Source organism: Passer domesticus, chromosome 10, assembly GCF_036417665.1.
Source record: "Passer domesticus isolate bPasDom1 chromosome 10, bPasDom1.hap1, whole genome shotgun sequence".
NCBI classification, from domain to species: Eukaryota; Metazoa; Chordata; class Aves; order Passeriformes; family Passeridae; genus Passer; species Passer domesticus.
In genome coordinates, this window is record NC_087483.1 from 7,085,732 (window position 1) to 7,112,934 (window position 27,203).

The following is a 27,203-nucleotide window of genomic DNA, read 5'->3' on the forward strand; positions in this document are numbered from 1 at the left end:
TTTTACATACACTTGCTATGTCTTTCTAACCAGTTCATCCAGGGACATATTCTGCCCTTCCTCTAGTCCTCCCTGATACTGCCTGTGGGTACTCATTTTCTGCAGCTCAAAGCCATTTGTCTTTCCAGTGAGCCAAACCAAATCTGTAAAAGAAAATCCTAATCTCTCCACCAACAATCTGCATTTCCTGATCTTCTTTCCTCCTTGTTCTCGCTCTCTTTATTACATACCTTACACCAGAGCCGGTCCCCGTCCTGCCAGAGTGTCCAAATGTGGCCCCCAGGTCCTGATTCTCCTGCAGGGAACAAGAGGGGAGAGCTGTACGTTATTGGCCGCTTAGATATCTCTGCCAGGGAGAGGACTGGCCTTTTTGCAATCTACTCATTTGTTCAGGTTCCTTTTGTAACACTGATTGGACATTCATTCCATGAGGGCTTTTATTCCTTTAGAATGATGATATTATCATTCCTTCACAGAAAAACATTTGCAAACCAATGGATGGCCACTTTTTTGCCTCTGTGTTACGTTTTCTAAAGTGATTCTCAGTGGTTGACATTAAGGCAAATGAGTTGCTGCTTTGAGTTGGAAGCAAACTTGAAAATCTTTGAAGTTCTTATAAATGAGTAATGCGATAAGTGGCTCTCAAAATTAAGAGATGAATATTGTGAGTATGTTAAGAGAAGTTTTATAGATGTATAGTTATGTTATTTTTGCATGCTCTCTCCATAGTACTCTTTCCCTCCCCCCTGTATTGCTGTCTCTAGTGGGGCATTAAGGGGAGGGAGAGCTTGTTACCAGGAGGCAGAGCATGGCAACACCCGACCTCCAATCAAGATGTAAGAAAGTGATCTCCACCATCGGATGGCAGAGAAACAGTTGATTAACAAAACTTTGGGAAGGGTTAAGGGTATAAAAGGCAGAGCACCCATTTTATAGAACAGCACGTGGCTTTTGGTCACAGAGACTCTCAGCCCTGGAATATTTCCTTATTCAGTCTTTGTTGCATTTCTGTTAAGGTTTAATCAACTGTTGAAATTTTAAAAGTGAGCCTTGTTTCTCAAAAAATTCTTAGGGCATCTCAATTTATTTGGGAAGTTTGCAGCTTTTATGAACTACTTGAGTTGATCAATGGGAAGCAAAGCTTTCCTGAAGTGAGGATTCTTTAATGCCTGGTTCTTCTGTGTCTTCAGTGTAAAGATGTTTTTATGCTGCAGGAAATGACTTCAATGAGAAAATAATTCCAGCATGGAGTATGAGCTTCTGACAGATGCCAGGTGTTGCCGGCAGTTGCTCCAGGTGCTCCTGCCAACAGCCCCTGCAGGGAGGAGCACAGCCCCCAGTGCACGTGGGCTTTGGCTCCCTGTGGCACGGAAGCCCCCCGGGGCACAGGTCTCTGGGGCAGGAGAGGGGCAGCAGCGCTGCCAGGGCTCGGGGGGTGGCAGCTCTGCTTGGGCGGGGACTCTGCCACACCTGCTGATGGCAGCGCTGCCCGGGCCCCAGGGCTCAGAGCAGCATTGGTGCCCTGGCCCACACGTTCCCTGTGCCTGTCACACCGCGGGTTTAGGATGGCCAGCAGCCGGGACGTGTCCCAAGGAGGCCGTGCCAGCTTCCATGGAAGGCCCCGTGCCCTTGCCAGCGCGGCTGCCTCGGCAGCCCTGGGGGCTCCTTCTGCTGCCCTGAGCCTGCAGAGCAGGACAGCGTTTGCTGATGGGCTGAGCCCTTGCTAAAGATCCTCTCGGGCTGCCTTGGACACTTGGGGCCAGGGATTCCTTCCAACCGGGGCCACTTTGGGTGGGCTGGGCATGGCCCCAGGGCAGGTGGCAGTGTGTGCAAAGGCCCTTTGTGACACGCTGCAGCACGGTCACCCTGGCATGGAATGGAAGAGTGTGTCCTTTGTGACACGTGGTGACATAGGAGCTGGCAGTGACAGGAGCACGGCACAGCGCTCGGAGCAGGCGTCGGGACAGGACGGGACAGAGCGGTGCTGTGAGGAGCCCCCACACAGCGCACTCGTTCGTGTCCGACCCGGAGCTTTTCTGAGGAATTACTTGTAGACGTGACCTCAGGGCCAGACTGCAGGACTTGGCATTTGTCTTGCAATTTTCCATTATTTCAATCTTTGACATGGAGCAGAGATCCCCAAGACTGCCCAAGCTGCCCTGGGTGGAGAAGGAGGAAAAATACCCTGAACCTGACCCAGAGGTGGAGACCGAGGACATTGAGCCAATCCTGCTGCAGGAGGGTGAGTGCTAGAGCTGGGCCACAAGGCTGGTGCCTGCCGCCAGATTGGCCCCATCCTGCCCCATCCCATCCCATCCCATCCCATCCCATCCCATCCCATCCCATCCCATCCCATCCCATCCCATCCATCTCCTAGGGACATTCCCATGGACAGAACCGAAGGGGGATGGCAAGTTCATTGAGCAGAGACCCCCAAGAGTTCCCAAGCTGGCCTGGGTGGAGAAGGAGGAAGAAGAGCCTGAGCCTATACCTGACCCAGAAGTGGAGACTGAGGAGGTTGTGCCGATCCAGCTGCTGCAGGATGGTGAGTGTCAGAGCTGGGCCACAGGGCTGGTGCCTGAGCCGGCTTGGCCCCATCCCATCCCATCCCATCCCATCCCATCCCATCCCATCCCATCCCATCCCATCCCAAGGTTGAATTTGATAGTCAGAATTGGACTTGAAGGTCCAAGGTTGAATTTAGTGGTGAACCGTTGGATTTATTGGTCACAAGTTAGATTTGATGGTCCAGGGCTGCATTTGGTGGGCAACACTGGGATACCATGGAATAACGGCATTCTAGGGGTTGGGAGTTTAGAATCATCTGATTCCCCTCACAACTTCCCATCAACACTGGCAATCCATGGAATAACAGCATTCCGGGCATCGGGAATTTCAAATCCTCCAGTTCCCCTCAGAAATTCCCATGGAATCCTGTCATTCTGGGCATCGGGAATTTGTAACAATGGCACATTTGGTGCTCCAAAATAGACACGTGTGTGACGGCATCGGATACTACTGGTGGGAAGGAAAACTGGGAATGGCTCCGGCGGCTCCGCAATCTCCACCAAGCTCAGCATCCTGTCTGGAGAGCTCTACAACTCAGGACTACACAAAAACACATGGAAAAATCAAGGAACTCAGGCGCACAATGGAAACAAAGTGTAACTGTTCTTTTTTTGGTTGCTTTTTATATTTTTAAGAGATTTTCCCCTTGTTTTTTTTTTTTGTTTTCCAACTTTTCCACCCTTTTATTCTTTCTCCCTACCTTTTTTTTTTTTTTTCCAATCATTAGCCCCTTTTATTTTTCAACTGGAAAAATTCCCAGCAACTCTGGGGAAAAAAACCCAAACAACCCAAGACACCAAAGCAGGTTTAATCTCCAGGATAACACATGGCAAGATAACATCTTTTAAATAGTAAAATAAAACACTAAACTTTTACTCCCCAAAAAATCTACAAAGAAGAAATATTCAGCATCTTGACACCTTATTCATTACAATTATTATTACTAGTTTTGTTAATATTAACATTATTAATATTGTTATTCATATTATTAATATTCCTCCTTTTTAACAACCCCTTTTCTGTTTTTTATTTTGTCATTTTTAATTCAGGAATGAAGATGGGCAAAACCAGCAAAGCATGAACAGGAGGAGACTTCCAGCCCATTCAGAAAGGAAAAGTAGGATTCTCTTTGAAAAAAATTCCAGTAGCATTTAAAAAAAAACCTAAAATCTTCCTAAATAAAACCAAAATTTTGGGCCCTCCCAGGCCCTGGTAGCCTGTTGTGTTGGAATTTCTCCTATTGCGCCTCCAGGTTATCCTTTACCAGTGGATTCATTTGGAATTTTATCCTTATTTTCCCCTGTTATCCCTTCTTAAAAATTCTTTTTTCCCCAGTTCCTTTGTGCTTGTTTTCACTGAGCTCTGCTCATTTCCAGTGCTATATGGGATTTTTCTGGATCTGGATTGTGTCCTGCTCTCTCCCCTGGTCCCAGGCCCCAAAATCCCAAAAGAATGTCCCAAAAAACCTCAGAAGACTGAATCACCACATCAGCATTGTCATTAGAGTTTTCCTAGACACATAGGCAGAAAATTTGGGATGAACATTCCCTACCCAGCAGACCCATGAATTCCTGCAGCGTGGAGGTGGAAAAGCTGCTAGAATTGGGATCTTGCCTTGCCAGGAGCATTTTTGGACCTGATTTCATTCATTATCTTGTTGATGTGCACAACAGCAGATCAAATGTGGCAGGGCCTCAGACACGACTTCGCTCCTGACACACAGGCTCCTTGTGCCACTGCTGGCCTTCCGTGTGCTCAGCAAGATCTGTAACTGCACAGGGTTGTGGAACTGCACCTTCAGCACAGGGACCATGCCAGCCTGACCTGCCCTCGTTCCTGTGCACAAAACACGGCGTGGAAGAGAACGGCAGCAGGGACCTGTGTGTCCCAGGGCCCCAGATTTGCGGCGCTTCAGCTCCACAGGGATGCAGGCAAAGTGAAGAAGCCAAACCGTTTATTAATGGCAGGTGAAGCAAAGGCGTGAGGTGGGAGGGAGAAAGTGGGGATGGGCAGGGTCTGAGGGCAGGAGGGTTGGAGCCGTCAACAGGGAGGGAGAAGGCAGAAGCTATGGGAGCTTCCCACGGGCTCAGCTGTGCCAATCATTGGCTGTGCCTGGAGCTCCAGCTGGTCTCCTCTGGTCTCTCCAGGTGGTCTCCTCTTCTATGGTGTTTTTAGGACTTTTAGGAACAATGGTTCTTCTGAGCCACCAGACAAACGTAGTTCTGCAGATCTCTCAGTGATTCTCTGCTGAATTACTATGTTAATTTGGGAAGGGCTGTCATCTCTTCTCAGGCCTTGCAGGACTGGGGAGGGTGGGACAGGGTGGGGCTGGGTGTGGTAGGGTGGGGCAGGATGTGGCAGGGTGGAGTGGGGTGGGCCAAAGGTGGGTGGAGCTGGGCAGGGAGGAGCATGATGGGGTTGGACATGGCAGGAGGGGGCCAAGTCAATTGGGGTGGGGTGGGGTAAAGGGGGCGTGACATAGTGGGGAAGGGTGTGGTGAGACAGCGCTGGGTTGGGCGAAGCAGGAGAGGGTACAGCATGATGGGGTTGGGCAGGGTAGGGCAGGGCAAATATGGGCGGGGCAGGCTGGGGTGGGGTAGGGCAGGGAGGGGTGGAGCAGGGTCGGGCAGGGTGTGGTAGGGCGGGGCCAGGTTGGGTGAAGCAGTACAGGGCAGAGGACATATATGTTAGGCAGGGCAGAGAGAGTTATGGCAGGGTGGGGCAGGGTGGGGCTGGGCTTGGCAAAGAAGGACAGGGCAGAGCATAAAAGGGATGCCTATTGAAACAATGGAAGAAGATAAGAGAGGCCCCAGGGGCCACAGAGACTAAGAAAACCCTCAATAAATATTGTGAACAATAGTGGCACCTTTATATATTTGAAGACAGGGAGAAGAAGCCAGTACATGGAACCCTGAGTTATTCTACCTTGTTCTGGTTACTATTATTTTTGTGAAGAGAAATAAAATGAGATGAGGCTGTGTAGCTGAATATGTTTTGTTTATCTGAAGGATCACCCTCAATTGCAGCACAATATGGGTTGAAATTTGGCCCCAAGGGATCCCTCTGTGTTGGTGATAGTAAAAGATTGCAAAATGAAGGGAAAAGGAGGACTAAGAGGGTGTTGTTCTGCATATTCCATAGAATAAAGGTTTTTAAAATATAAAGTGAATGAGGAAAGGATGGGGGTGTGGTTGCTCCTTTTGAGTCATGAGAAGTGGGAGGACAGGGAATGCAGTTGAAATCCCTGGTAAATACTGCGGAGAAAACTTTGCCTTTGAGCCTCCCTTCCTCTCTAGAGCTTGAAAAAGGAAAAACTCACAGTACAGAACCAAAGGCAGAAAGGAAGCTGTGGCATTGTCACCATTCAGCATCCCCTGACGCGGCGCTGGAATTCCGCTAGCTGCCCCCGGCACCACGCCGAGTGTGGGACACAGCTCAGAAGCAGGATGATCGCAGGTGAGGCTCAGCGCAAACGCTCTACGGCACCAGCCAGTGGTCAGGCGTACGGTGGAGATACAGACGAGGAGGAGGCCTTCTGTATGGGTTCCAAGGAAAGCCTTATTCCATGGACAGTCCAGGGCCAAAACACACAGGAAACAGGAGTGTGGGGACTTTTATATGGGAGGGCTCAGGGGCAGGTACAAATTATCAACCAATAGGAGAAGGACTGGGGAGGAGCACAAGGCGGGTCTTACAGTGTTTGAACCAATGAGGAGGAACAGGGGAAGGGTTGACATGCACCAATAGGGCTTCCAGGAACAGGGAATTGTAGCCATGATATTTTGTGAAAAATCCTTTGCTAGGATTTTTCTCCTATCCTAGCAGAGAAGTCTCAGAAAAGAAATGTAAACAATTAACTATCTGATGGCTGTGAAATGTGGTCTGGACATTGTTTACCAACAGGTGCATCTGTGATTGGTGCATGTGACTTGTTTCTTCTTAATAATCAATCAAAGATGCATCTGCATGGGACTCTGAGAGTCACGAGATTTTGTTTCCATTCCTGCTCCTTCTAGCCTTCTGATGGATCCTTTTCTCTCTATTATTTATTATAGTTTTAGTATTGCATTTTTAATATAATATATATCCTAATATAATAAATCAGCCTTCTGAAACAAGGAATCAAGATTCTCGTCTCTTCCCACGTCCTGGCACCCTCAAACACAACCATAGGGAATTGACAGGGAAGTTTCTAGACTAAAGGGTTGGTACAAAGTGGGATTGACAGCTGAATGGGAAGAGGATCAGGGAACATTCCAGATCAAGGAGCAGGCTTAAGGCAAGACAGACAGCTAAGATAGGAGGGTACAGACAGAGCCATTAACATAGGGGATAACAGAACAAGCCACTGAAGAGAAAACACACCACAACAGCCCCCCTTGGACTTGTTTGCAAGGATTGGGAGGAAGATCACCACCTTTTCAGGAGATGATCATTCAGTCACTCTTATGGGAGGCAAGGGGACCTTTGAATCTGATGAAAATCAAGGTACCCCTTTCATTAGTTGATTCAGAAACCTGGAATTTTCTGGCTAGACAATACTGGCATGATCCATCAGGAACAGCTAAAAGATTCAGGGCATTTGTTAAAGCCCTGGACCCAGACTGGGAGGATATAGATCCTATGCTAGATGCTTTAGCAGACACAAGGAAAGAGCTGCTAGTAAAAACTGCACGGAATTATGGAAGAGCCATACCATGGGCAGGAGACAATAGAGAAGAAACATGCCCTCTCACCAAACCTCCCTGGGACTGTAATAATTCTGGTCACTATCAACTCCTGCAGAGGTATTGGGAATGGGTCAGTTTTGGAAAATGGTATCCCTAAGGCTGTCATTTGGAGTGCACCACAGGAAGTAAAACAAAGGCCTTTCAAAACCCCAACTGAATTTTTGAACCATTTCAGGAAGCCGTGCATAAATACACTGATTTACCCATCTGATGAATATGGCAAAAACCAACTCGTTTCCTTTTTCCTGGGCCAATCCTCTAATGATATTAGGCAGAAATGAAAAATTTAAAACAGAAGACCGGGTATAGAAAAACTGCAAGAAGCAGCATGGAGAGGTCATATAAATCGTAGTTGGGTAGAGCATAAGCAACTGGAGAAAGGAATGACTAACACGACTATTGCATCCCTTAGAGGGGCTGCACCACGCAAAGGCCCCTCCTCAGGACAAAGAAATGGCTGGGGTGGGCAGAGAGCTCTCCCTAAACTCTGGACCACTCAATGTGCCTATTGCGAGAAAGAAAGGCATTGGAAGAGAGACTGGCTGCAACTCAAACCCAAGGTGGTTGCAGAACTGAATCAATGCAAGGGCTGGCTGGAGGAGAACTGGGGAAAAAGATGAGGAAAATGAAATGTCTGGTGAATGCGGGTGCAACACATTCTGTATTAAATATAAAGTTGGGAGAAATTGATCCTGGTAAAGTTGTGAAGGTTGTAGGATACAAAAGTCAACAGCAGAAGGTATCCTTTTTAAAACCACGACCTTCTAAACTGGGAAAAGCAAGAGGAATGCATCAGTTCCTATATATGCCTATGCCCCCGAAAACGCCTCCAAGAAAGGGATTTGTTGGAAAAATGTCAGGCTGAAATGTAGTTTACCCCTGGAGGAGTTCAGATCAAAGTCAATGATGAACAAATAATCACGTTCTAAGTCTAGCTGTCAATACAGAATTGTCCAAAACAGAAGGGACACAAAAGTTGTTCTTAGTCAGGTTTGTCTTAAAGTCAGGGTGGATGGGACCCCTGGTAAGGCCAAAGCAGCACAACCTGTAATCATTGAACTTAAACCTGGAACACCACCAATATGAATTAAACAATATCCACTTCAGGTGGAAAACATAAGAAGTGTTAAGCCTATCATAGACAATTTTCTAAACTTTGGGTTGTTACTGGAATGTGACTCGGAATAGAATACCCCCATCTTACCCATACAAAAGCCTGGTGGCTTGAACTACACTCTGGTTCAATAGCTACAGGCTATTAACAAAATAGCTGGAGATCTCCACCCAGTGGTTGCAAATCCATATGCTTTGCTAAGCAAACAAAAAGATGAATCTGGATGGTTTACCATTTCAGATCTCAAGGATGCTTTCTTCTGTATACCCTTGGACCCTGGCAGCCTAAACCTGTTTGCCTTTGAATGGGGAAACCCAGAGACTGGAAGGAGAAGTCAATTTACCTGGACTGTAGGACCACAAGGATTCAAGAATAGTCCAACCATATTTGGAAAACAGTTTACTGAGGATCTTGAAAGTTGGGTAAGCTGATCCACAAATGGAATTGTGCTACAATAAGTAGATTATCTACTTATAGCCACAGAAACAAAAAAGACTGGAATGGAGAGGAAGCTTATGAAATGACCTGGGACTAAGCGGATACAAGGAATCCAGAACTCAAGCTCAAATAATCAAACAAGAAATCATTTACCTAGGATACAAAATATCCCAAGCACAGCAGGAACCAAGACAGGAATGCAGAGGGACCATGCACCGAACCCCACTCCCTACTAGTGGCAGAGAACTGAGAACCTTTCTAGGAATGACTGGATGCTCTATTAACTACGGTGTTAACTGTGGACTGCTGGTGAAGCCACTGTAACAGCTGTTAGAAGGCAATCCCAGAGACCTGAAATGGACATCCACAAGTGAGAAAGCCTTTCAAAGCGGAAGGAGGAATTGAAAAGAGCACCTGCTCAGGGTTTGCCAGATGTCTTGGAACCGTTCCCGCTTTTCTCTTGTGAGGGGCAAGGGATGGCATTAGGTGCAGTGGCTCAAACAATTGGCCCATAGAAGAGAGCAGTAGCCTACTTTTCAAAACAACTGGATGAAGTAGAGAACAGCCTCACTGTGAGCAGTTGCTGATCTTGCTTCCAAACGTCCAAGAAGCCTGGGCATTCAGTCTAGGTCAACAAATAATTGTGTTTCTCTCACATTCAGTAGGAGGAACTCTTGAGCAAAAGGGTGGGCATTGGCTGTCAACCTCCAGATTCCTTAAACATCAGGTAATTTTGGTGGAACAATGGGGTATTACCAAACTAATCTCTTCTCTAGTTCATCCAGCAGCATTCCTGGCCACTCACCAGACAGACAAGGAACCTTTGTAGCATGACTGTATCAAAACCATGACATGCACTTTATTCCAGCTGCCCAGATCTTAAAGAAAGCCCAATTCCAGGAGCAGAATCTCAGTACACGGATGGGAGTGGCTTTGTAAGAGCAGATCAGTGAAAATCAGGATATACAATTAGCACTATGGAATAGAAGCCCTAGACAAGTCAGCTCAGAAGGCAGAGATAATCACTTTAAGCTGTACCTTCTGACCAGCCTGAGGAAAAAGGATCAATACATGAACAGATTCCAAGTATGCCTTCAGAGGAATACATGCCATGAAGCAGTTTGGAAAGAAAAGGACTATTGACAGCTCAAGGCAAGCAGATTAAGCATTCAGAAGAAATCTTAAAATTGCTGGAGGCAGTACTAGTACCTCAAGAGGTTGCAATGATGCACTGCAAAGGACATCAGAAAGGAGAAAAAGACCTCAAAAGAGGTAACAGGTTCCAAAAATAACAGCAGAAAAAAAGCCATGCTGAGATTTAGCATGGCTGAGATTCACTAATTCCTGAAGGTAAGGAACAATATGACAGTCATGTATGTCATATATTCAGAATGATCTAGAATTATCAAAGAATTTGTGAGCAGAACGAAAACATCATGGTTTTGCAACTCCTCAGGGATAGACAGTTATGCCTGAAAGAGCATTGTGAAAATTAATTACAGATGAACATAATTGTGTACATTGGGAAGGGGATGCCTTACATAATTATTTGAGTAGGACAACAGAAAGATTCAACCTGTACTCTACTGTAAAGCAGGTAAGCCAAGGGTGTGAAATAATGTCTTAGAACCAATCCACAAACTAGGACTAGAGTTGATCTTGGCGTAGTAGGCAAGGGACAATATCCTGGACAGTACTGGCAAGTTGACTTTTCTCAATTGCCAAGGAAAGGGGGCGATAAATACCTTTTACGTTTCACTGATTCCTTCTCAGCGTCACCTGAAGCATTCCCAACCCAAACAAATAAAGCCAAAGGAGTTGTCAAGATTTTGTTAAACAACATAATGCCCTGGTTCAGAGTGCCTTTAGACATCTCCTCTGATGGAAGGCCACGTTTCCTAGCAAATAGTGCTCAGCAACTTTGCAATAATCTCCAAATCAACGGGCACCTACACAGGCTGTATTGGCCCCAGGCCAGCAGCCAGGTGGAAAAGAGGAATTATTTGCTAAAACAACAACTAGTCAAAAGTGGACAAGAGGCCAACATACCGTGGCCCCAGGCCCTCCCTTTGGCTTTATTACAGATTTGAGAAGGTCAAAAATAAAAGAAAATTTGAATCCCTTTGAATCACTGTACAGAAGACCATATAAGCATAACTATCAAGGGGAAGATACTGTACAGGTTGGGGAGGGGTAGCTGCAGAACCATGTTGTCCAACTGACACAACAGCTGCAGAAAATAAATCAACACATTTTGAGCACGTGAGCAAGAGGATGCTCCTCTCCACAAATCCAGCCTGGGGACCAGGTATACGTCAAATCCCCTGAGGGAAAGCCTCTTATCCCAAAATGGAAAGGACTCTAATTAGTACTTTTAATCACTTATACAGCCTTTAAAGCTTGAAGCGTTAACCTCTTGGCTACACTATTCCAGAATTAAAAGACTTCTGCAAAAGGCAAGTGGAGTCCCCAACTGGACCTCAGAAAGAACAGGAGAAACCAAGATGCGCTTCACACCATCATTTTCTTCCTGATATTTCTGGTCAGAATCCAAGCCACAGTAGGTGACTGTCACTACCATCAATATCTCCTTGGCGTGCAAGATCCTGGCAGATGGAACACTCAAAAATATTCAGGACCTAAATGGCTAAAAGGCATTAAAAAGTTAAAACAGTATACGCCACTTTAAGGATTAATGACCGAGCAGTTGAAGATTGAGGAAAACCTGACTCCATGCCTGTCTTTCTTGTCCCACCTGAAAGCAGGATCTCTATGGCTTGTAAATTTGAAACTCACAAACCTGTTTAACCTGTTTTAGATGAGATTATTACAGTGACCATGTGCATCTCTGACCTTTCTAACAAGCAGCGTGTGAATCCATTTTCATGTGATTCCTATCAGGGATTTTTGCGCTATACAAATTAAAAGGGGAGACTATAACCTAGTACAAGATAATTCCCTTTTTCTGTGGCGCACAGGTGGGGTGGGAGGACCATCATCACACAGAGATACAGGAATTGAGCCCACCAGGAATGCGACCTGTTAAAAATAAAAAATCCAAATTAGCCAATTTTAATAAAAATATGAAAAATAAAATTTATTTTGCGACCGTAAAAACAGTCTTGACAGCTACCACCAAAACGGACAGCGCATCACCCCCGGTCGGTGATACGGGTGAACGTGAGGAAAGGACCCGCTGGTGCCTGACCTCCCCGTCCACATCAACTGCTTCAAGGTAGCAGTTCTTATACAGTTTATTTGGCCCGTGGCAGAAATCTTTGTTTCCTTCTGAGTTCCTCATATTCAAGTTGGTTTCTTTCTCTGGACAAAGCCTCCTCCGGGGGTAGAATGGTCCATTTCCCTGGTTCCCGGAATCTGGCATTCAGATTCGGCGTTGGTGCTGATGACTGCTCCTCTCCTTGGATGCAAATGCCCTGATGTCCATCTGCCACGGTTTCGAGGTCTCGTGATTTCGTCATCCTGTTGGATTTCTCAACCTGAAGGAAACGAAGGGATTTCTCCCCCCTCTCTTTCTCTCCTCGGTTTACTCTGTTCACATATATATTTATACGCTGTTTATCTCCACGAATTACTACCTATATTTCTAACACAACCCAACACATATTGTTTCCAGCAGGCAGCTCTTGTGCCACTAGAATAATAAATCGTCCTGCTCATAGGCTTAGTACATGGAACAGGTCTCATAGAGGATCTGTTTTTGAGAATTGAATTTCATTCTTGGCATATTTCAGGCCATCAGAAATAGTAACCAAACAAGTTGGAGGGGAAGCTGGGAGCACAATCATCCTCTTAGGGTATATCAGGCAGGCAATGTATCTGAAGAATCCAGTTAACATGCCTTGGGTACTCGACAAGGAGTGAACATGGGTCACACAACAGGCATTGAAAATTAAAATCAAAACAAACAACTCTACATTAGCAAACAACTGCATAGCATGGGAGCCATCTGTGAAATAATATAGTCTTTCACTCTGTGGTAGGACAAACAAATGAACAACTGTTGCTTCTAAATCCACAGTACTCTCTGAAAAAGCTGAAAAAGATACAGGCAAATATTTCCAAAATTAAACAGCAATACTACCCACTCATACAGCAAAGCCTAAAAGGCTGGGAGTCATGGATACATTCCCGGACACCAAATCATAGGTCTAAAAAAGGCTTAAGGGGTTGGTTTGGGTCTGAACTGGGAATAGGAAATTCTATTGATCAAGAAGTCTTAGCCCATAAATGATGCACTGTGAGTTCTTATATTGGACAGACACAAACTCCTCTCAGATCAGCCCTGCTAACACTTGCACCCAAACCCACAGCCTGGCAGCTAACCTATTAACCACCCTGGCCAACAATACACAGCAGGATTGTTTCCAGTAGTTGTTGGCTTTATGGGAAAACCAGAGGGTAATATTTCTTTATCATTTCAATGTAGACACGCTCAGCTGTGGCTACCGTTTGTAATCTCAGGAGAACTTGAAAAAAGGAGAGGTGGGGAAATTGCCATGAGAATTAACTAAATCATGCCTAAAAATGAAACCACCAAGCAATTTGAAAAAAGACTTCCACACTTGGTGGCAATTGGTCAGTTTCACATAGAATGAACAGAACCCTGCAGGCTTTGGTATTAACCATTAAGAGTGAAACAAAATACTGTGTTATTCCAATTTTGGCCCTTGGAGTTATAAGAACTCACGTAACTGTCACACCCATTCAGCATAATGTCTGGACCATTTCCAACAAGAAAACTAGAAACTGGCAAACTCTTAGTATCAAAGCATGTGTGCCAAGGGATGCACTGAATTTTGTGTGCAAAAATGCAGGGCTTGACAGAGAGGATCGGTGTCTGCACACTGAGGGCAGCCCTTGTATTTGTGAAATGAGCCCAGTAAGCCATGCACAGTCACAGGTATGTTATGTGGGAAGGGGATGTGCCTGGGTGAGATCTGCTTGCACAACTATTACAACAGATTCTTTAAATGAACCTACTCATGGTACTAACTTCTCTATTTTTGTAATTTCACAACCAAAAGTGGATGTGACTTCAGCTGCACCACACAAGAACTTCTCTGGACATTATGCAGAATGCGTATGATGTGTATCACGAAGTGCCCAAATTCCAAACTGGAAGGGACATTGATGTTCTAAAGCAAATGCTGTACCAGCCTAATATAGAATGGCCAGTGGCAGAAGTCAAAAAATGCATCGCACAGAGCCTTATGGACACTCAGATGTGCTATCAAAGAAATTCCCGAAATCATCACCAAAATAGAGAAAGAAAGAGAAAATCATGAGTCAGGTGTCTTCTTGTGATGGACAAATCTGGAATCACCAACAGCTCCTCAGATTTTTAGCTTCCTCAGAAAACCAGTTCTAATTTTAAAAAAATGAACCCCCCTCTTAACCATCCTGAACCTATGGATGTGGTAGAAAATTAAAACAGCAGCATAACAGTACATATGTACTGTGGACTGTCCAGAGGATCTTGCAAAAGAATTTGCATCAGGATAAAGAAAAGAGGAGAATGAAAGAAGGCCTTTGTTTGACATAAGCACAAGCAATTCACATAAGCAAACAAGTACTTAGCACAGACACAGGTAAGTACCCAGCACCAGTTAGCATGAGAAAAACCTGGTGGGCCTAACTTGACAGGAGAGGGACTTGAAAAAAGCTTTAGACACATTCTAGCAGAAGAGCAAAGGGCACCTAGGGAATGAGCCCTATGTAGGGAAGCCATGAGGAAGAATTGCTGCTTTAGGGCATGGAGAGCGCTCTGGCCACCGTCTGCATATCACCTTCAAGTACAGGAATCAGACAGAATGTATTTCTAACCCCCTGCCGATGGAATAACCTCAAGAGGTTAATGATGGATGGTATTTTTTATCAAATTTCTGCATCAACCCACTGAAATTTATACGTGGCCAAAAAACATTTTGGTAGGGTGCAGACCCCTGCCCTCCTGCCAGCACAATAAAAGGGCTTTTAGCAGACAATGCATTTATCTGAGGATTTCTTTGAATTAGGGAGACCCCTCAGGACTGCTGTATCCTGAGGGAGCACCACTGGCCTTGACCTGTTTGTAGCTGCAAAAGCTTCAAATCATGTGCCTCAGCTTCCAGGGCCTCTCTTGGCCAGCATCCTGACATGGATGCAGGACTGCTGCAAGGCACTGCTGGCACCCAGCGGGACAGGACCGGCTGTCTCGTGTCCACGTAGCAGCCCTCACACAGCCAGGGCCATCCCGAACCCAGACAAAGGCTGACGTGTCAGCAGAGAGGAGCAAGGAGCACTGGGCTCCTCTCAGGGGATCTCAGCTGGGCTTGCTCCACAACACGCCCCCATTTTAAGGCCTGCTGATGCCCAGCTGCCAGAAATGCCTACCGTGTTCTCTGCAAGATGCACAGGGAGGCCCAATGAGCAGGACACCTTGGGAGGCAAACCTTGCAAGCCTTTTCTGAGGCCAGGGACACACCCAGATCAGCCCAGATACTCCACGCTGCCTGGCCCACCCAGCCCAGCTCTGTGCTGGCCCTGGGCCACAGCAGCTCCCACCAAGCAGGAGGCAAATGCCTATTGCCAAGAGTTGAAACACAGCAGATGGGGAAGATGTGACAAGTGTGTGTGTAAAGGCCTTTTAATTCACAGCTCTCACAGAGAGCTTTGGGGCTCATGGCTGGACAGAGATGCTCCTGCTCACGCCTCTGTGCAAAGGGGGTAACACATCCTGCTGCAGCTGCTTGGGTTGGTGTCTGCAGGTCCAGGCAGATGCCAAACCTGCTCTTCACTGCCTTCTCCCTTGCTCTGCCCCTCTGCCAAGTGCAATGGGCCTCAAGGACTGAAAGGTGCACAGAGAGCCAAAGGGGAACACTTGCACTTATCTCACTGGGCGCTCCCTGGGAAGCACTTTCCTTGAGAAGCAAGCCCCTTTCCTCCAAAGGTGTTTCCCCACACGTGCAGCTTTCCTGGGAACACCAACATATCTCTGTTGAGTCAGAGATGACACAGACTCCAAAAGGTATCAGAAGACTAACCACTTTAGTACGAAATCCATGTATTTATATAGTCAAGTTTGCTATTCGGAAGACCCGAATAGTTCTTTAATCAAAACACCATCACAATTGCCTAAATAAGAAACCACCCTTTGGTACACATATTTCCATAACATTTCACATGTTCATAACACCAGGAGGAGCAACTTAAGATAAGAAATGTCTATAATACTTTTCTTGCAGCTTTTCATAGCCTTTTCCAGAGCAATGCCTGGGAAAGTTGGCTGTTTCTTTCTGTGACCAGAGAGCTGCCACCACACCAACACACCCTTTAGTAATGCTGGCAAGGCTGAATGACTTCAGGTCCTTTCAGGACAGGCACTCCAGCTCTAGCTGGCATTGCCCCAAGTGTGTTCCCAGGTTCAGATGTGCCGCCCCAGGCCCTCTACAAACACAAGCTGCCCGCTGCCTCTTCCCCTGCCTCAACTCCTGCCGGTGCTCTCGGCACCAAAACCAGGCTGTTCCCGGCCAGGGAGCAGAGCCCTGTTCCCGCAGGACACTCTTGCCAGCACCTTCCAGGACTCTCTGCTGTGCACAAAGCGCTTTTCATGCCCGCTCCCAAGGGGCTTTGGAACGCAGAGCACAAGCTGGCTGGCTCTGCCACCAGCACACCCCAAACACAGGCGGAGGAAGAAGCAGCAGGGGCTGTTTTGCGACCATGGCCAAGAGAGACTGGGAGGTTGCCCTCCCTCTGCTCTCACCTGGTTGGCTTTCTGCCTGGGGCTGAGCCTGGGGCTGCCATTCCTCACTTGTGGGGACCAGAACCACAGCTGGGATCCCGGCACTGCCTGGCAGCGCTCCGGGCACCGGCACGGTCGCGTGTCCGAGTCTCGGGCACCATGCTGCTTCTTCATTTGCTCTTAGGCACACCCAAAGCTGCCTGTTAAGCCTGGATGGTCTCTGGTTCTGCCCTCTTCCTGATCCTGCTGTGCACGGATGGAGCACTGCAGTGCTTTCAGGATGCTATTCTTGAAAACTTCCAGCATTCCCAGCCCCTGTGCTCTCCATGGATGCCTGCCATGGAATGCCTCTCAGCTGGGTTCAGATTCCCATGCAAAAAGGCTTAATTGCACTTGTGACTGGAAATCTAGTTTTGTTTGGTCAGCTGCTCTTGCAAAGAATATGTACCAACCCCTGGAATGGTGAAAAGCCACTGAGCAGGAGCAGGAGATGGAGCAAGGTGCTTCATTGGGAGGGGCAGGCAGGCCATCCACATTCAGGGCATCCCCTCCATCAGAAGGACATGCATGTTGTCCCTCTCATCCCTCCACCCCACAACCAGGCCTGACATCTCCTCCTCTGGAGCGGAGTTTTTCCTGTTATAACGTCATCTCATGCTTGGTCAGCGCGTGAGAAGAGGCTGCAATGGCTTGTGATGCCCCCTCCATGCCAAACACAGCTCCATTGGGTGTCGTTCCTCTTTCACAGGTTAACTTCCCATCGATTGACCAATCCATTGTCTCTCTTAAGGGTCACATTCCCCCGAGTTAAACCATAAGGCTTCCTTCACTGCCTGTTCTTCATTGTCTTGCTGACGTGCACAACAGCGGATCAAATGTGGCAGGGCCTTAGACACGACTTCACTCCTGACACCCAGGCTCCTTGTGCCACTGCTGGCCTTCCGTGGGCTCAGCAAGATCTGTAACTGCACAGGGTTGTGGAACTGCAGCTTCAGCACAGGGACCGTGCCAGCCTGACCTGCCCTGTTCCTGTGCACAAAACACGGCATGGAAGAGAACGGCAGCAGGGGCCTGTGTGTCCCAGGGCCCCGGATTTGCGGCGCTTCAGCTCCACAGGGATGCAGCAAAGTGAAGAAGCCAAACTGTTTATTAATGAAAGCTAAAAACAAGGGGTGATATGGGAGGGGAAGAGGGAATGGGCAGTGTCTGAGGGCTGGAGGGAGGGAGGTATCTACAGGCAGGGAAAGGCCAGAAGCCATGTGAGCTTCCCACAGGCTCAGCTGTACCAATCATCAGCTGTGCCTGGAGCTCCAGTGGCAATGGGAGATGGTGTCCTGTTCAGTGTCTCCTGGTGCTGTTCTTGGGACGCTGGTTCACCGCATCCTGAAGATGGACCTAATTCTTCAGCTCTTCTGGCAAACCGGGCATGAATATTCAGGTTTCAGTGGGACAGACTAGTGTCTTTCCTTGGGACTGAAATGGCTGGAACAAAGAAGAGAGCCACAGTCAGCACCCACATCTGCATGAATGCTAGGAGACCCTCCTGCCAAGGTGTGCTGCTTTGTGCACCCCAGACGTGATGTTTTGGGAGAAGCTGCTGGCAGCTTCCTCCGTGTCTGCTAGGAAACCAATCAATGGCTGCCGTTGGGAATTGATAATCTGGAAAGCTGTAGACAAAAGCCTCTGTGAAAAACACATCTTAAAAACAAAAGAAACTCGGGGAACTTTCTCTTTTCCCTTCTGGCCGACAAGGAGGTAACACTGCTGGCCCAGCCAAGGCCTGGCTGAGGTCCGTGAAGAAGAAGTCAAGTCCTAGACGGGAAAGATGAGGAGATGCCTTTAGTTTTAAGCCAAAATTCTCTTGTAATTCTCTTGTATATGGAGAATGATACTTTTTTCCCTATAACGCATGAAGGTATGGGGAGATGAAAGTGTTCAAATGGTAGGTATTGAGCAAAGACCTCCATGCTAAAGCCAGCAGATGTTAAAGTAGCTGTGATTCTTGGAGAAGTTTCAACAGAGACGGAGAGAAGAGTGATGAAGATCCTGTGTCCCCAGGAACAGAAGATCTCTCTTGCTAGAGATGAAGATGATTTTAGAGAACAAGAACTTTGCTTTTGAACAGCTCATCCTTAAAACAGTACCCCATAAGCTGACATGCCACATAAACCCAGCTGTGGGAAAAGCTTGTGGAAAATGGGAGTGATTTCAGCATTGCACATTTCTCTGGGTGGCTGCTATTCATGGAAATGGAGAGCCACGAGAGAACTGTTTTCTTACGGAAAAGTCTCCATAACATTAATAAGAGGGACTTCTCTCCTTAAGCAAAGAGACAAAAGACTATTGCAGAGGTAGTAAACTGACTCAAAATTTTGGTTTGGTCCCTTTACATTGTCAGTGGGAAAGAAAAGGTTGTAGGGGGAGGAGAAGTGTTGCGAAGGTTTTGTTCTGACTCTTATTACTCTTTCTTTTAGTTACTCTTAATAAATTGTTCTTCATACCCTTTTAAAGGCTCGAGGCTGCTTTGGCTTTCTCTTAATCCTATCTCAAAGGGGAAATGAGTAAATACATTCTGGTGAGCCAACTGCTGATTAACCAGCACTGAACCCACCACAGCAATTGGCACATTGGCCAGGAAATCCTAAATTGGCAAAGCAAAACCACTACATCAAGGGTGTCCCACTCAGCTCTTCTATCGGCCAGAAGAGAGGAGGGGCCCACAGGATCAGCCACAAGATGCTGGCCACGAATTCCCCCAGCAGTGTCCCTGCAATTGCTCTGTGTGCTCTGGCCACGCCATCCCTCATGCACACAGGGAGCGAAGCCCACCGCAGCCGGGACAGGGATGGCAGCTCCCTGCCCGGGCATTGCAGCTCTCCCTGGCAGCCCGGCTGCCAGCCCGCTGCCCTCACTCACCCTGACTGTGGAACTGGAGCTCTTCCCTCTTCCTCGACAGGTAGCGCGCGGCCATCCCTGTGAAGGCAGAGCCTGTGACGGCGGCAGCGGCACAGCTCCCTACAAGTGGCGCTGCCAGCGCTGCGGCCACACGCCCTGCTGGCCCGGCAGGGCTCAGCCCGGGCCCTTGCCGCACGCTGCCGCCCAAGGGCACGGCTGCCAGAGGGCGGCAGCAGCGCCCGGGCCAGGCGGGGCTCCACGGCGCCGGGCCCGGATGGCGCTGCTGGGGCAGCGGGCGGGGCTGGGGCCGAGCTGTGGCAGGCCGGGGAGGGAGCCCGGCCTCGTGGCTCACCCATGATCCTGAAGGCCGCCTCTCGCAGGGACTCCTGTAGGCTCTCCAGGTAGCGCAGGGCCCGGCGCAGCTGCTCGGGCGCTCGGCTCATGTCCTCTGCCAGCTGCAGAGAGCGGCAGCAGGGAAGGCTTGGCGCGGGCTCAGCCCCTGTGGCGGGCGCTCCCTGCGCCCAGCCCCGGCCTCCCCTGCCCGCACAGCCCTGAGGCGCGGCCAGCAGCCGCTGGCGCCGGGCTCCGCAGGGGGCAGAGGGCCGGCTGCTGCCCAGGGAGCCGCGGGGCTGCCCCGCAGCCCCGCCGCGCCGGGGCTCCATGGGCACCCGGCTCGGGCCCACAGCAGCCTGGAGAAGAGCCCGCGCGGCCTCTGGCTGCAGCAGCGGGCAGGGGCACAGCTGCCAGCCCCGCACCCTGAGCCCCGCGCTCAGGGGCCTTCTCCAGGCTGAGCCTGGGGCTTCCAGGCGCTCCTTACCAGGCACTCATCAATTTTCAATGGCCGCTCTGTCTTCAGAACCCTCTTGTAATGGACAATCCTATAAGTTAAGGCCATTGAATGTGTTACTGTTAAATGTGAAGTTTCAATATGTTAAGTGTGTTAATTATGTTGTTGTTAAGATGTAAAACCTCTAATGTTACTGTTGATTTGAAGTTGTAATAAGCAGAGTTGTTGTTACAAGGTTGAACCTGTTAGTCCCTGCAGTTCACACCCACCCTTGTTACCTCCGTCAAGTGCTTCCTCCACTGCTCTCTAAAATGGCGCCGAGGAAACCTGCCTGGGAAATATGCAAATCAAGAGGAAGTCAAGGGAATCTAACTAAAGACCCTGAGACCAACAAACTAAACCAAAATTTAAGAAACTAAGTGAATGGTTCTGCTGGCAAAAGGTACTCCTATTCAATTAGTGAGGTTTTAGAACTCACTGTAATTTCAACAGAACAGAGTTGAAGTGAGGACCCTAGACTTCGAGCCAGACAGTTGACTTCCTAGGCACGCTCGTGAGGACGGAAGCCCCAGTTCTGCTGTGCAGCAAAACTGCGTCACCTCCTCCTCTGCGTCGCTACTGGGAGCAGTGGCGGTGTGCGCGACCCCTCGGGCCCCCACCCAGAGCTCAACCTTTAATAAAGGCATTAAAAGGAGAAAGATCTCCTGCCCAATTTATATCACTCTGGAGATCCGTCTTCTCCAAGAAGCCAGCCACACAATACAGCGTTTTCATAGAGGCCTGGAGAGCAGCAGAGAGCCAGAGATGGCCCCACAGCCCAGGGCACCGGACTCACATCCCTGTGCCAGGGCCTGGAGGAGGCTGCAGCCCACCAGGCACTGGGCAGGAGGCAGCCGATCCCCCTCCCAGAGATCCACCAGCTTCACACGAAACCTTACCTCTGCCACGTCCCAGTTCTCATCATGACAGTGCAAGAAGAGTGGGAGCAGGCTCCAGCTCACAATTCTCTTCAGGGGCTTTTTACCCTCTTCCACTACCAATTCCATCACCTTGCAGAAGAGGGAAATGGAGAGCAGCTGCAGATGGCTGTTGTCCTGGAGGAAAGAAGGAGAAAAAGGCCTAAGCATCACATATCCAGTACTCCTGAGCAAAGGCCTGAATATCCAGAGAGCACAAATTTCTGGTCAGCGGCCAGTGCCCATGGCTGGGGGCACAGAGCCTTACACGGTCAAAGAGTGGCAGGAGTGCCTCAGCTAGCTTTGGGGCAGAAGTGCTGGATATCATGAGATGTTTTTTATGGAGCATCTTCTTCAACAGAGAGAGGGACGTGCTGACCACCTGTCCATCTGCATCACCCAGCAGCTCCAGAAGTCTTCGAGACACGCTGCGTATAGGTCTGGCCTGTGTTGAACACAAGGCTGAGCTGGGAAGCCATGGACGGCTGCAGCGCCAACAGCGCCCGGGCACTGCGACCCCACCCTGCTGCTGCAGGGCCCACAGGCCAAAGGCCTGCCCCAAAGCACTGGGGCAGGTGAGGCAGGAGAGCTGGGAGCAGCTGCCTCAGCTGCCTCAGCCCTGCCAGCCCATGGGGCTGCTTTCCCCAGCGCAGCTTCAGCCGCTGCCCCCTTCTCACCATCAAGGGATCCTTGCTGAGCACCACGAGGCCTCTGAGCGCCAGGCGACGCTGCTCCCTGCATTTGCTGTGCAGGCAACTTGACATGATCTTCAGGACAGTGTGAGCACATTTATTCCAGTCCAGGCACTCGAGGACCTGAAAGGCACAGGGCAGTGATGGGGGACCCGGCCAGCAGCAGTCCAGAACCTCACAGGGCTGGGCCCAGGCAGCAGCACAGGGCACGGGCACCGTCCCAGGCAGCTGCGGCTACCAGAGGACAGAGAGCTGGGAGGCAGCTCCGCGAGGCAGTGCTGGCCACCAGGCTCACTTCCACAAGGAATGCCAGGAAGGGCAGATCCCACCTTGGCTTTTCACAGCTGAGCACAAGGAGAAGGCAGTATGCGACATGGGAAAACATGGAGGTCAAGACATGGCACATATCCCTGGAAGGGAGAAAAGGGCGCCAAGACCGTTAGGTGGGGGGACCAAACCTCTGCCAGGATGGACTCACAGAGGTCTGGTCTTTCCCCAGCCTCCCTGGAGGGGATGTGAGCATTGTGGGAGGTGGCTCCTTCTGGGCACCCTCCTCTCCCAGCCTTTTCCAGGCTCTTTGGCCGTCCCTCGGTGACAAGACCCTCTGGCCCCTGACCACAGGGACTGTGTGGGGGCACCCGGGCACAGGGCACAAATGCTGAGGGCAGACTGGAGGAGAAGGGGGTCTCACCTGGCCAGCAGACCCACGGCATAGTGCTGGGTGTGAGCACACAGCAGCGTGTCCCAGCCACGCTTGCGCTCCACAGCCATCACCACATTGTCACACTGCAGTCGGTAGAGCTGAGCCTTCATGGTCTGCACTGCAAACCTGTGTGCAGAGCAAAGCCCAGGTCACACTGGGAGCACTGGCACTGGCCACAAGGGCATGGGAAGGACAGGAGGACTGGGACCTGCTGGGGTTGATGGTAAGGCGATGTTCTTCGCGACATGCTTTCCAGAAGTGCCCAGCTTCTGCTGGTGGCATCCTCTTTGTTGTGATGACAATATGGAAGAGCAGAGCCACAAACAGGCGGGAAGAATGAGGGAGTATGCCCTCGCGCCACTCAGGCACCTGGACAATCACCCAGATCACCAGAGTTGCCTGCAAAAGAAGCAGCCCAAAACGGCGCTCAGTGCCGAGGTGTCCTTGGGGCAGGGCCCAAGGGCAGATGCAGGGGGAGCAGTGGGCCTGGTGGCCCCTGAGCCTGGCCCTAGCCCAGGTTTCAGCCCAGTGACTGAGGCAGGGAGAGGATGGAGAGCTGCTGGAGAGGCAGCCGGGGGCTGAGAAGAGACCAGTTCCAGCAACTCACAGCCAGGGCAAAAACGTCTTGATTGTCCCCATCGGAGGTGCACATTTTGCTCAGAGGCCAATCCTCCATTACACGGACCAGTGTTGGCAGCACTTTCTCCATTGTTAGTCTTGACGAAGCAATGGCTCTCCACATGATTGCAGCAGCTCTGTGGGATGAAGGCTCTGTGTCAGGGGTGTCTCAGTCACAGTACCATGCCCTGTGCAGCTGTGGGGGCACAGGTGACAGAGTCCCGGTGCCCTGAGGGGCAGGGAGGGAGCATTGGCAGCAGGCTGGGCAAAGAGAGGGGCCCGAGGGTCCTGGAGCTCTCTGCCTGTCTGGCAGAGCCCATTGGACAGGCTGTGATCGGCCACGGGCCCTAAAGGCTGGTGAGCCCTGAGCTCTCAAGGCACGTGGGCCCCGTACCCGTCACACGTTGGGGCACAGCGCAGGAGGGTCAGCACCACGTCAGGAGGGTGTTCTTCAGCCAGCCTCACAATGTCAGTTTGCAGCCTGGCATCCACAGTGTCATGGGACAGCAGCCTCTGGTGGATGTTCCTTACAATGGCTGGCACCTGGAGGAGATATGGAGGAGACTTGGAGCGCTGTCCAGTGGGTGCAATTTCCCCAGCTTCCCCCAAGAAGTGCTTCCCTTCCTGCCACACTGTGCTGGCCTCAAAGGCTGAGGGGCCCCAGTGACAATGGCTTGAGGGGACACACACTCCTGGGAGGCCTCCAGGCCTGACCCCGGGCTGCTTACCTGCTGCTGAGAAGGAACAGCACTCTCCTCAAAAAATTCCATAGTGGCAGCATGAATAACTGTGGGAATGGGCATGGTGCAAGTATTTGTGGTGGCTTCAGTCCCTCTGGATTTGGCATTTGTGATGGCCACAACCTGTGCCAGTGCCTCGTCTCCGTTTTCTCCGTCCTCATAAATTGTTGTGTCCAAGTCTTGTGAGAGCTCAGCTGAATCCAGGCTGACATCAGGCTCTGCCTGGAGCTCGGTCAGCCCCGAGTCAGGCTCGGCGGGGCCCTCAGCTGCACTGCTCCCGGTCTCTGCGCTGAATGCGCAGAAACTTCCAGAACATCTGCCGGAGAACAACGGACAGGGATGCTCCATGGTCCCAGGGTAACTTTATTTGATGGTAAACTTCCCCTTCTTCTGCCTCCCGGGACCCCGATCCGGGGGAAAAAGGAGCTTATATTTGGGGGCAGGTCTCAGGGGAGGGTGCAATCTTTAACAAATCAGGAGAATTGGGAGTAAAAAACAAGGCGGGAACCACAATGTATGAACCAATAAAAAATCCCAGGGGAGGAGAACAGTTTCAGTGTACTGATAGAGTTTGGAGAAATAGAAACTAGCAAGCAACAACAAGAAAAGTGACAAAAATTCTGGGAAAAGGCGGGAACGAAATGGGAACAGTATAAAGAAACAATCAACTTACAAATCAAGAAAAAACACACTACAACATATCCAGATTTTCTATTACAAAAAGAAGGGCATTGAAGTTTAACTAAAATAACAAAGGGTATTAGTGTAATAAATCATAAAATTTTACAGATACAAAATAAAACAAATTTAAAAATTTAAAAATTTTAAAAAACCCTCAATTTTTAATATGTCTAATTTAGCTTATACTTGTCTTGTTTTTTACTGATTATATTTTCTTTCTATAATTTTATTAATTTCTTCAATTAACTGCGAAATAGTATCTTGACTTTGAATAATTAATTTATAAACATTGGCCTTAAAAGATAGATAAAAATTATTCTTAAATTGTCAAGCGAGAACTTAAAAGTAACAAGCTCAAAAAGGATTTAACATTTCATAAAAGAGCTTAACATTACATCAAAGGATATTTCATACAAAGGGTGTTCCATAGAAGGATGTTTCATAGTCTCCAGGAGTTAAAGGTATAAAACAAACAAATTTATTTCATGTTAATCAAATATAAATTTTCTTTTAATTTTAACTCAAACTTATGATTTAAAACTCGGAGGTATAGTCTTAAACTGATTAAAAACCAACTGGCTCCTGGTTACTCTTCTTTTGACAATTTAACTTTTCTTTTATTAATACAACTACAAATGATTTCATAATACAAAGCAAAGCAAGGAGATGTTCTTCACATCAATTTGGCTGATCTTCCTTGGCTGATTTTCTGGACAATTATTAAAAACTTCAGTTATCTTGTTCTTCTCTTGGAAAACTCAAGTTTGAAGGGGTTTTTTTCTCTTCAAGGAAATTCAGTTCAGTAAATGGTCATGATCGAATGTAGCATAGTCGACTTTAGTGTAGTTACAATATTCTTTCTGTAATATACAACTCAACAACGGGGTTAATTTTCAAAATTACTTCAAATATAACAAAGAGTGATTTTAAAAAACAATACAAAGACATACATTTGAAATAAAAAGGGCAAATTAATCAATAATTAAAATCAAAGCTAATAAAGCATTTGGTATTTTTGGTTTTGGGGTTAAAAAACACATAGTTCTTCAAAATTGAAAACCTGAATAAGAATTAATCTTTTTATACATTTAATTGAATTAATAATCTTTACTTTTGTAAAAACACACTGTTTAAAAATTTCAAAAAGGTATTTTGCATTCTCAAATCAAATCAACAACTCTTCAAATTAACAAATCAAATATTATCATTAAAAATTAGTTGTTACAAAACTTATATTTAATTTAAATTAAAAACCTTAAGTTCACCCTTTAATATCATCACTGTGATTATGGCCTTTTGCAGGCCCCTTTCCAAATATGCAATATCCGGAGTTTAAAGGATAATTCTATAATTTATTTTTTTTAAACTTAATTTGTGCTTTTGCCAATTTATAATAATATATTATTAAAAGGAACATTGGTTAAGGTTTGACTAGGAAACTGGACAGGGAAACTCCAGCAGCACTTCTTACAGTTAAAAATTGAAACATTTTAATTAATAAAAACATATAAAAATTGTTAAAAAACAACAAAACATGTTCCAAATTGTTCCTTTAGTTCTCTCTTTTTATTTCTTGCAATTGCTAAAATTCACAAATTGGTAGTTTAAAAAATTTCTACAAGGGTTTTTTAAAACATCTAAATTATCTGAAAAGCCTTTTATAAAAATCAAATGCTAATTAAATCTGAATTTTACAGGGAATGTTGCAAAACAATTGCTGACTGCTGCGAGTAATTAAGGGCTAGGTGAGGGAATGGATCCAGGCCTCGCCACCCTGCGGGGGAGAAAACAAGAGGGCAATTACCAGATTGGGTTTCCAATTCTCCCTCTTCCCTGCAGGGCCCCTCACCCCTCCCAAATTCCCAACGAAATGACAGCATTCGGGGCATTTGGAATTTAGAATCCCTCAGCTCCCCTCCCAAATTGCCATCAAATTCCCATGGATTTCTCAGCCTTGTGTGCTGTTGCTAGTATGAATCCAGAAATGGTATCAACAGAAACATGGACATATTTAAAAGCCCAAAAGCTCAAAATGTGTGTTAAATCTGTTTGCCAGATGTCATTAGGTTTCAACACCTGTGGCTTTGTACCTAACATTTGTGGCAAAGAACGAGTCTGCTGACACTGTGAGCAAGTATTCACGACATCCCGTGCTTGTGGCAAAGTCAGATTGAATTGTTTTCCCAGTGCTCAGGCATTTTGATGGCAGAAATCATGAGAAAGTTTGGCCTGCCCTAACTTTTCTGGAATAGTGACTGTCATGGCGAGGGCATCTGCCTTCACAGTGCCTTCCACTACGGGTCCAGGCAGAGTGGTGTGTGACCCAAAGTGCAGAATGTAGTATTCGTGAGACTGTGAAGTGAACATTTGTACAGAGTGGTTAATAACAGAAGAAGAACTTTGTTAGAGACTTCCTTCAGGAATGAGCGCTCAATTCTCTCAATGATTCCTGTATCATAAAGAGAATCATGAACAATGTTAATAGGTTCCTGTGAAAAAAGGCAAAATGCTTCTACCGCAGCTGCCAGTTTCACTAGCTG

At 47.9% G+C, this 27,203-nt stretch overlaps 1 protein-coding gene and 1 long non-coding RNA gene across 2 annotated transcripts; both read right to left on the reverse strand.

The window, feature by feature from the left end:
- Positions 1 to 20,311: 20,311 nt before the first annotated feature.
- Positions 20,312 to 21,609, reverse strand: LOC135308455 (uncharacterized). Its single transcript, XR_010368876.1, has 3 exons — positions 21,498 to 21,609; positions 21,212 to 21,367; positions 20,312 to 20,604 (listed from the first exon to the last, which is right to left on the reverse strand). It is a non-coding gene; the product is annotated as an uncharacterized LOC135308455 (long non-coding RNA).
- A 15-nt stretch (positions 21,610 to 21,624) lies between these two features.
- Positions 21,625 to 24,330, reverse strand: LOC135309362 (uncharacterized). Its single transcript, XM_064435514.1, has 8 exons — positions 23,971 to 24,330; positions 23,637 to 23,785; positions 23,232 to 23,379; positions 22,833 to 23,023; positions 22,613 to 22,750; positions 22,160 to 22,265; positions 21,907 to 22,044; positions 21,625 to 21,714 (listed from the first exon to the last, which is right to left on the reverse strand). The coding sequence occupies exons 1-8, from the start codon at positions 24,328 to 24,330 to the stop codon at positions 21,625 to 21,627; spliced, it is 1,320 nt and encodes a 439-aa protein (XP_064291584.1).
- Positions 24,331 to 27,203: the final 2,873 nt, after the last annotated feature.

Coding starts and splice junctions, on each gene's coding strand:
- LOC135309362 (XM_064435514.1), bottom strand. CDS start 24,330: ATGGAGCATCCCTGTCCGTTGTTCTCCGGCAGATGTTCTGGAAGTTTC. Junction 23,380..23,636: donor TGTGCCCCAACGTGTGACGG/GTACGGGGCCCA, acceptor TTCATCCCACAG/AGCTGCTGCAATCATGTGGA. Junction 21,715..21,906: donor TCAGCAAGGATCCCTTGATG/GTGAGAAGGGGG, acceptor TTGGCGCTGCAG/CCGTCCATGGCTTCCCAGCT.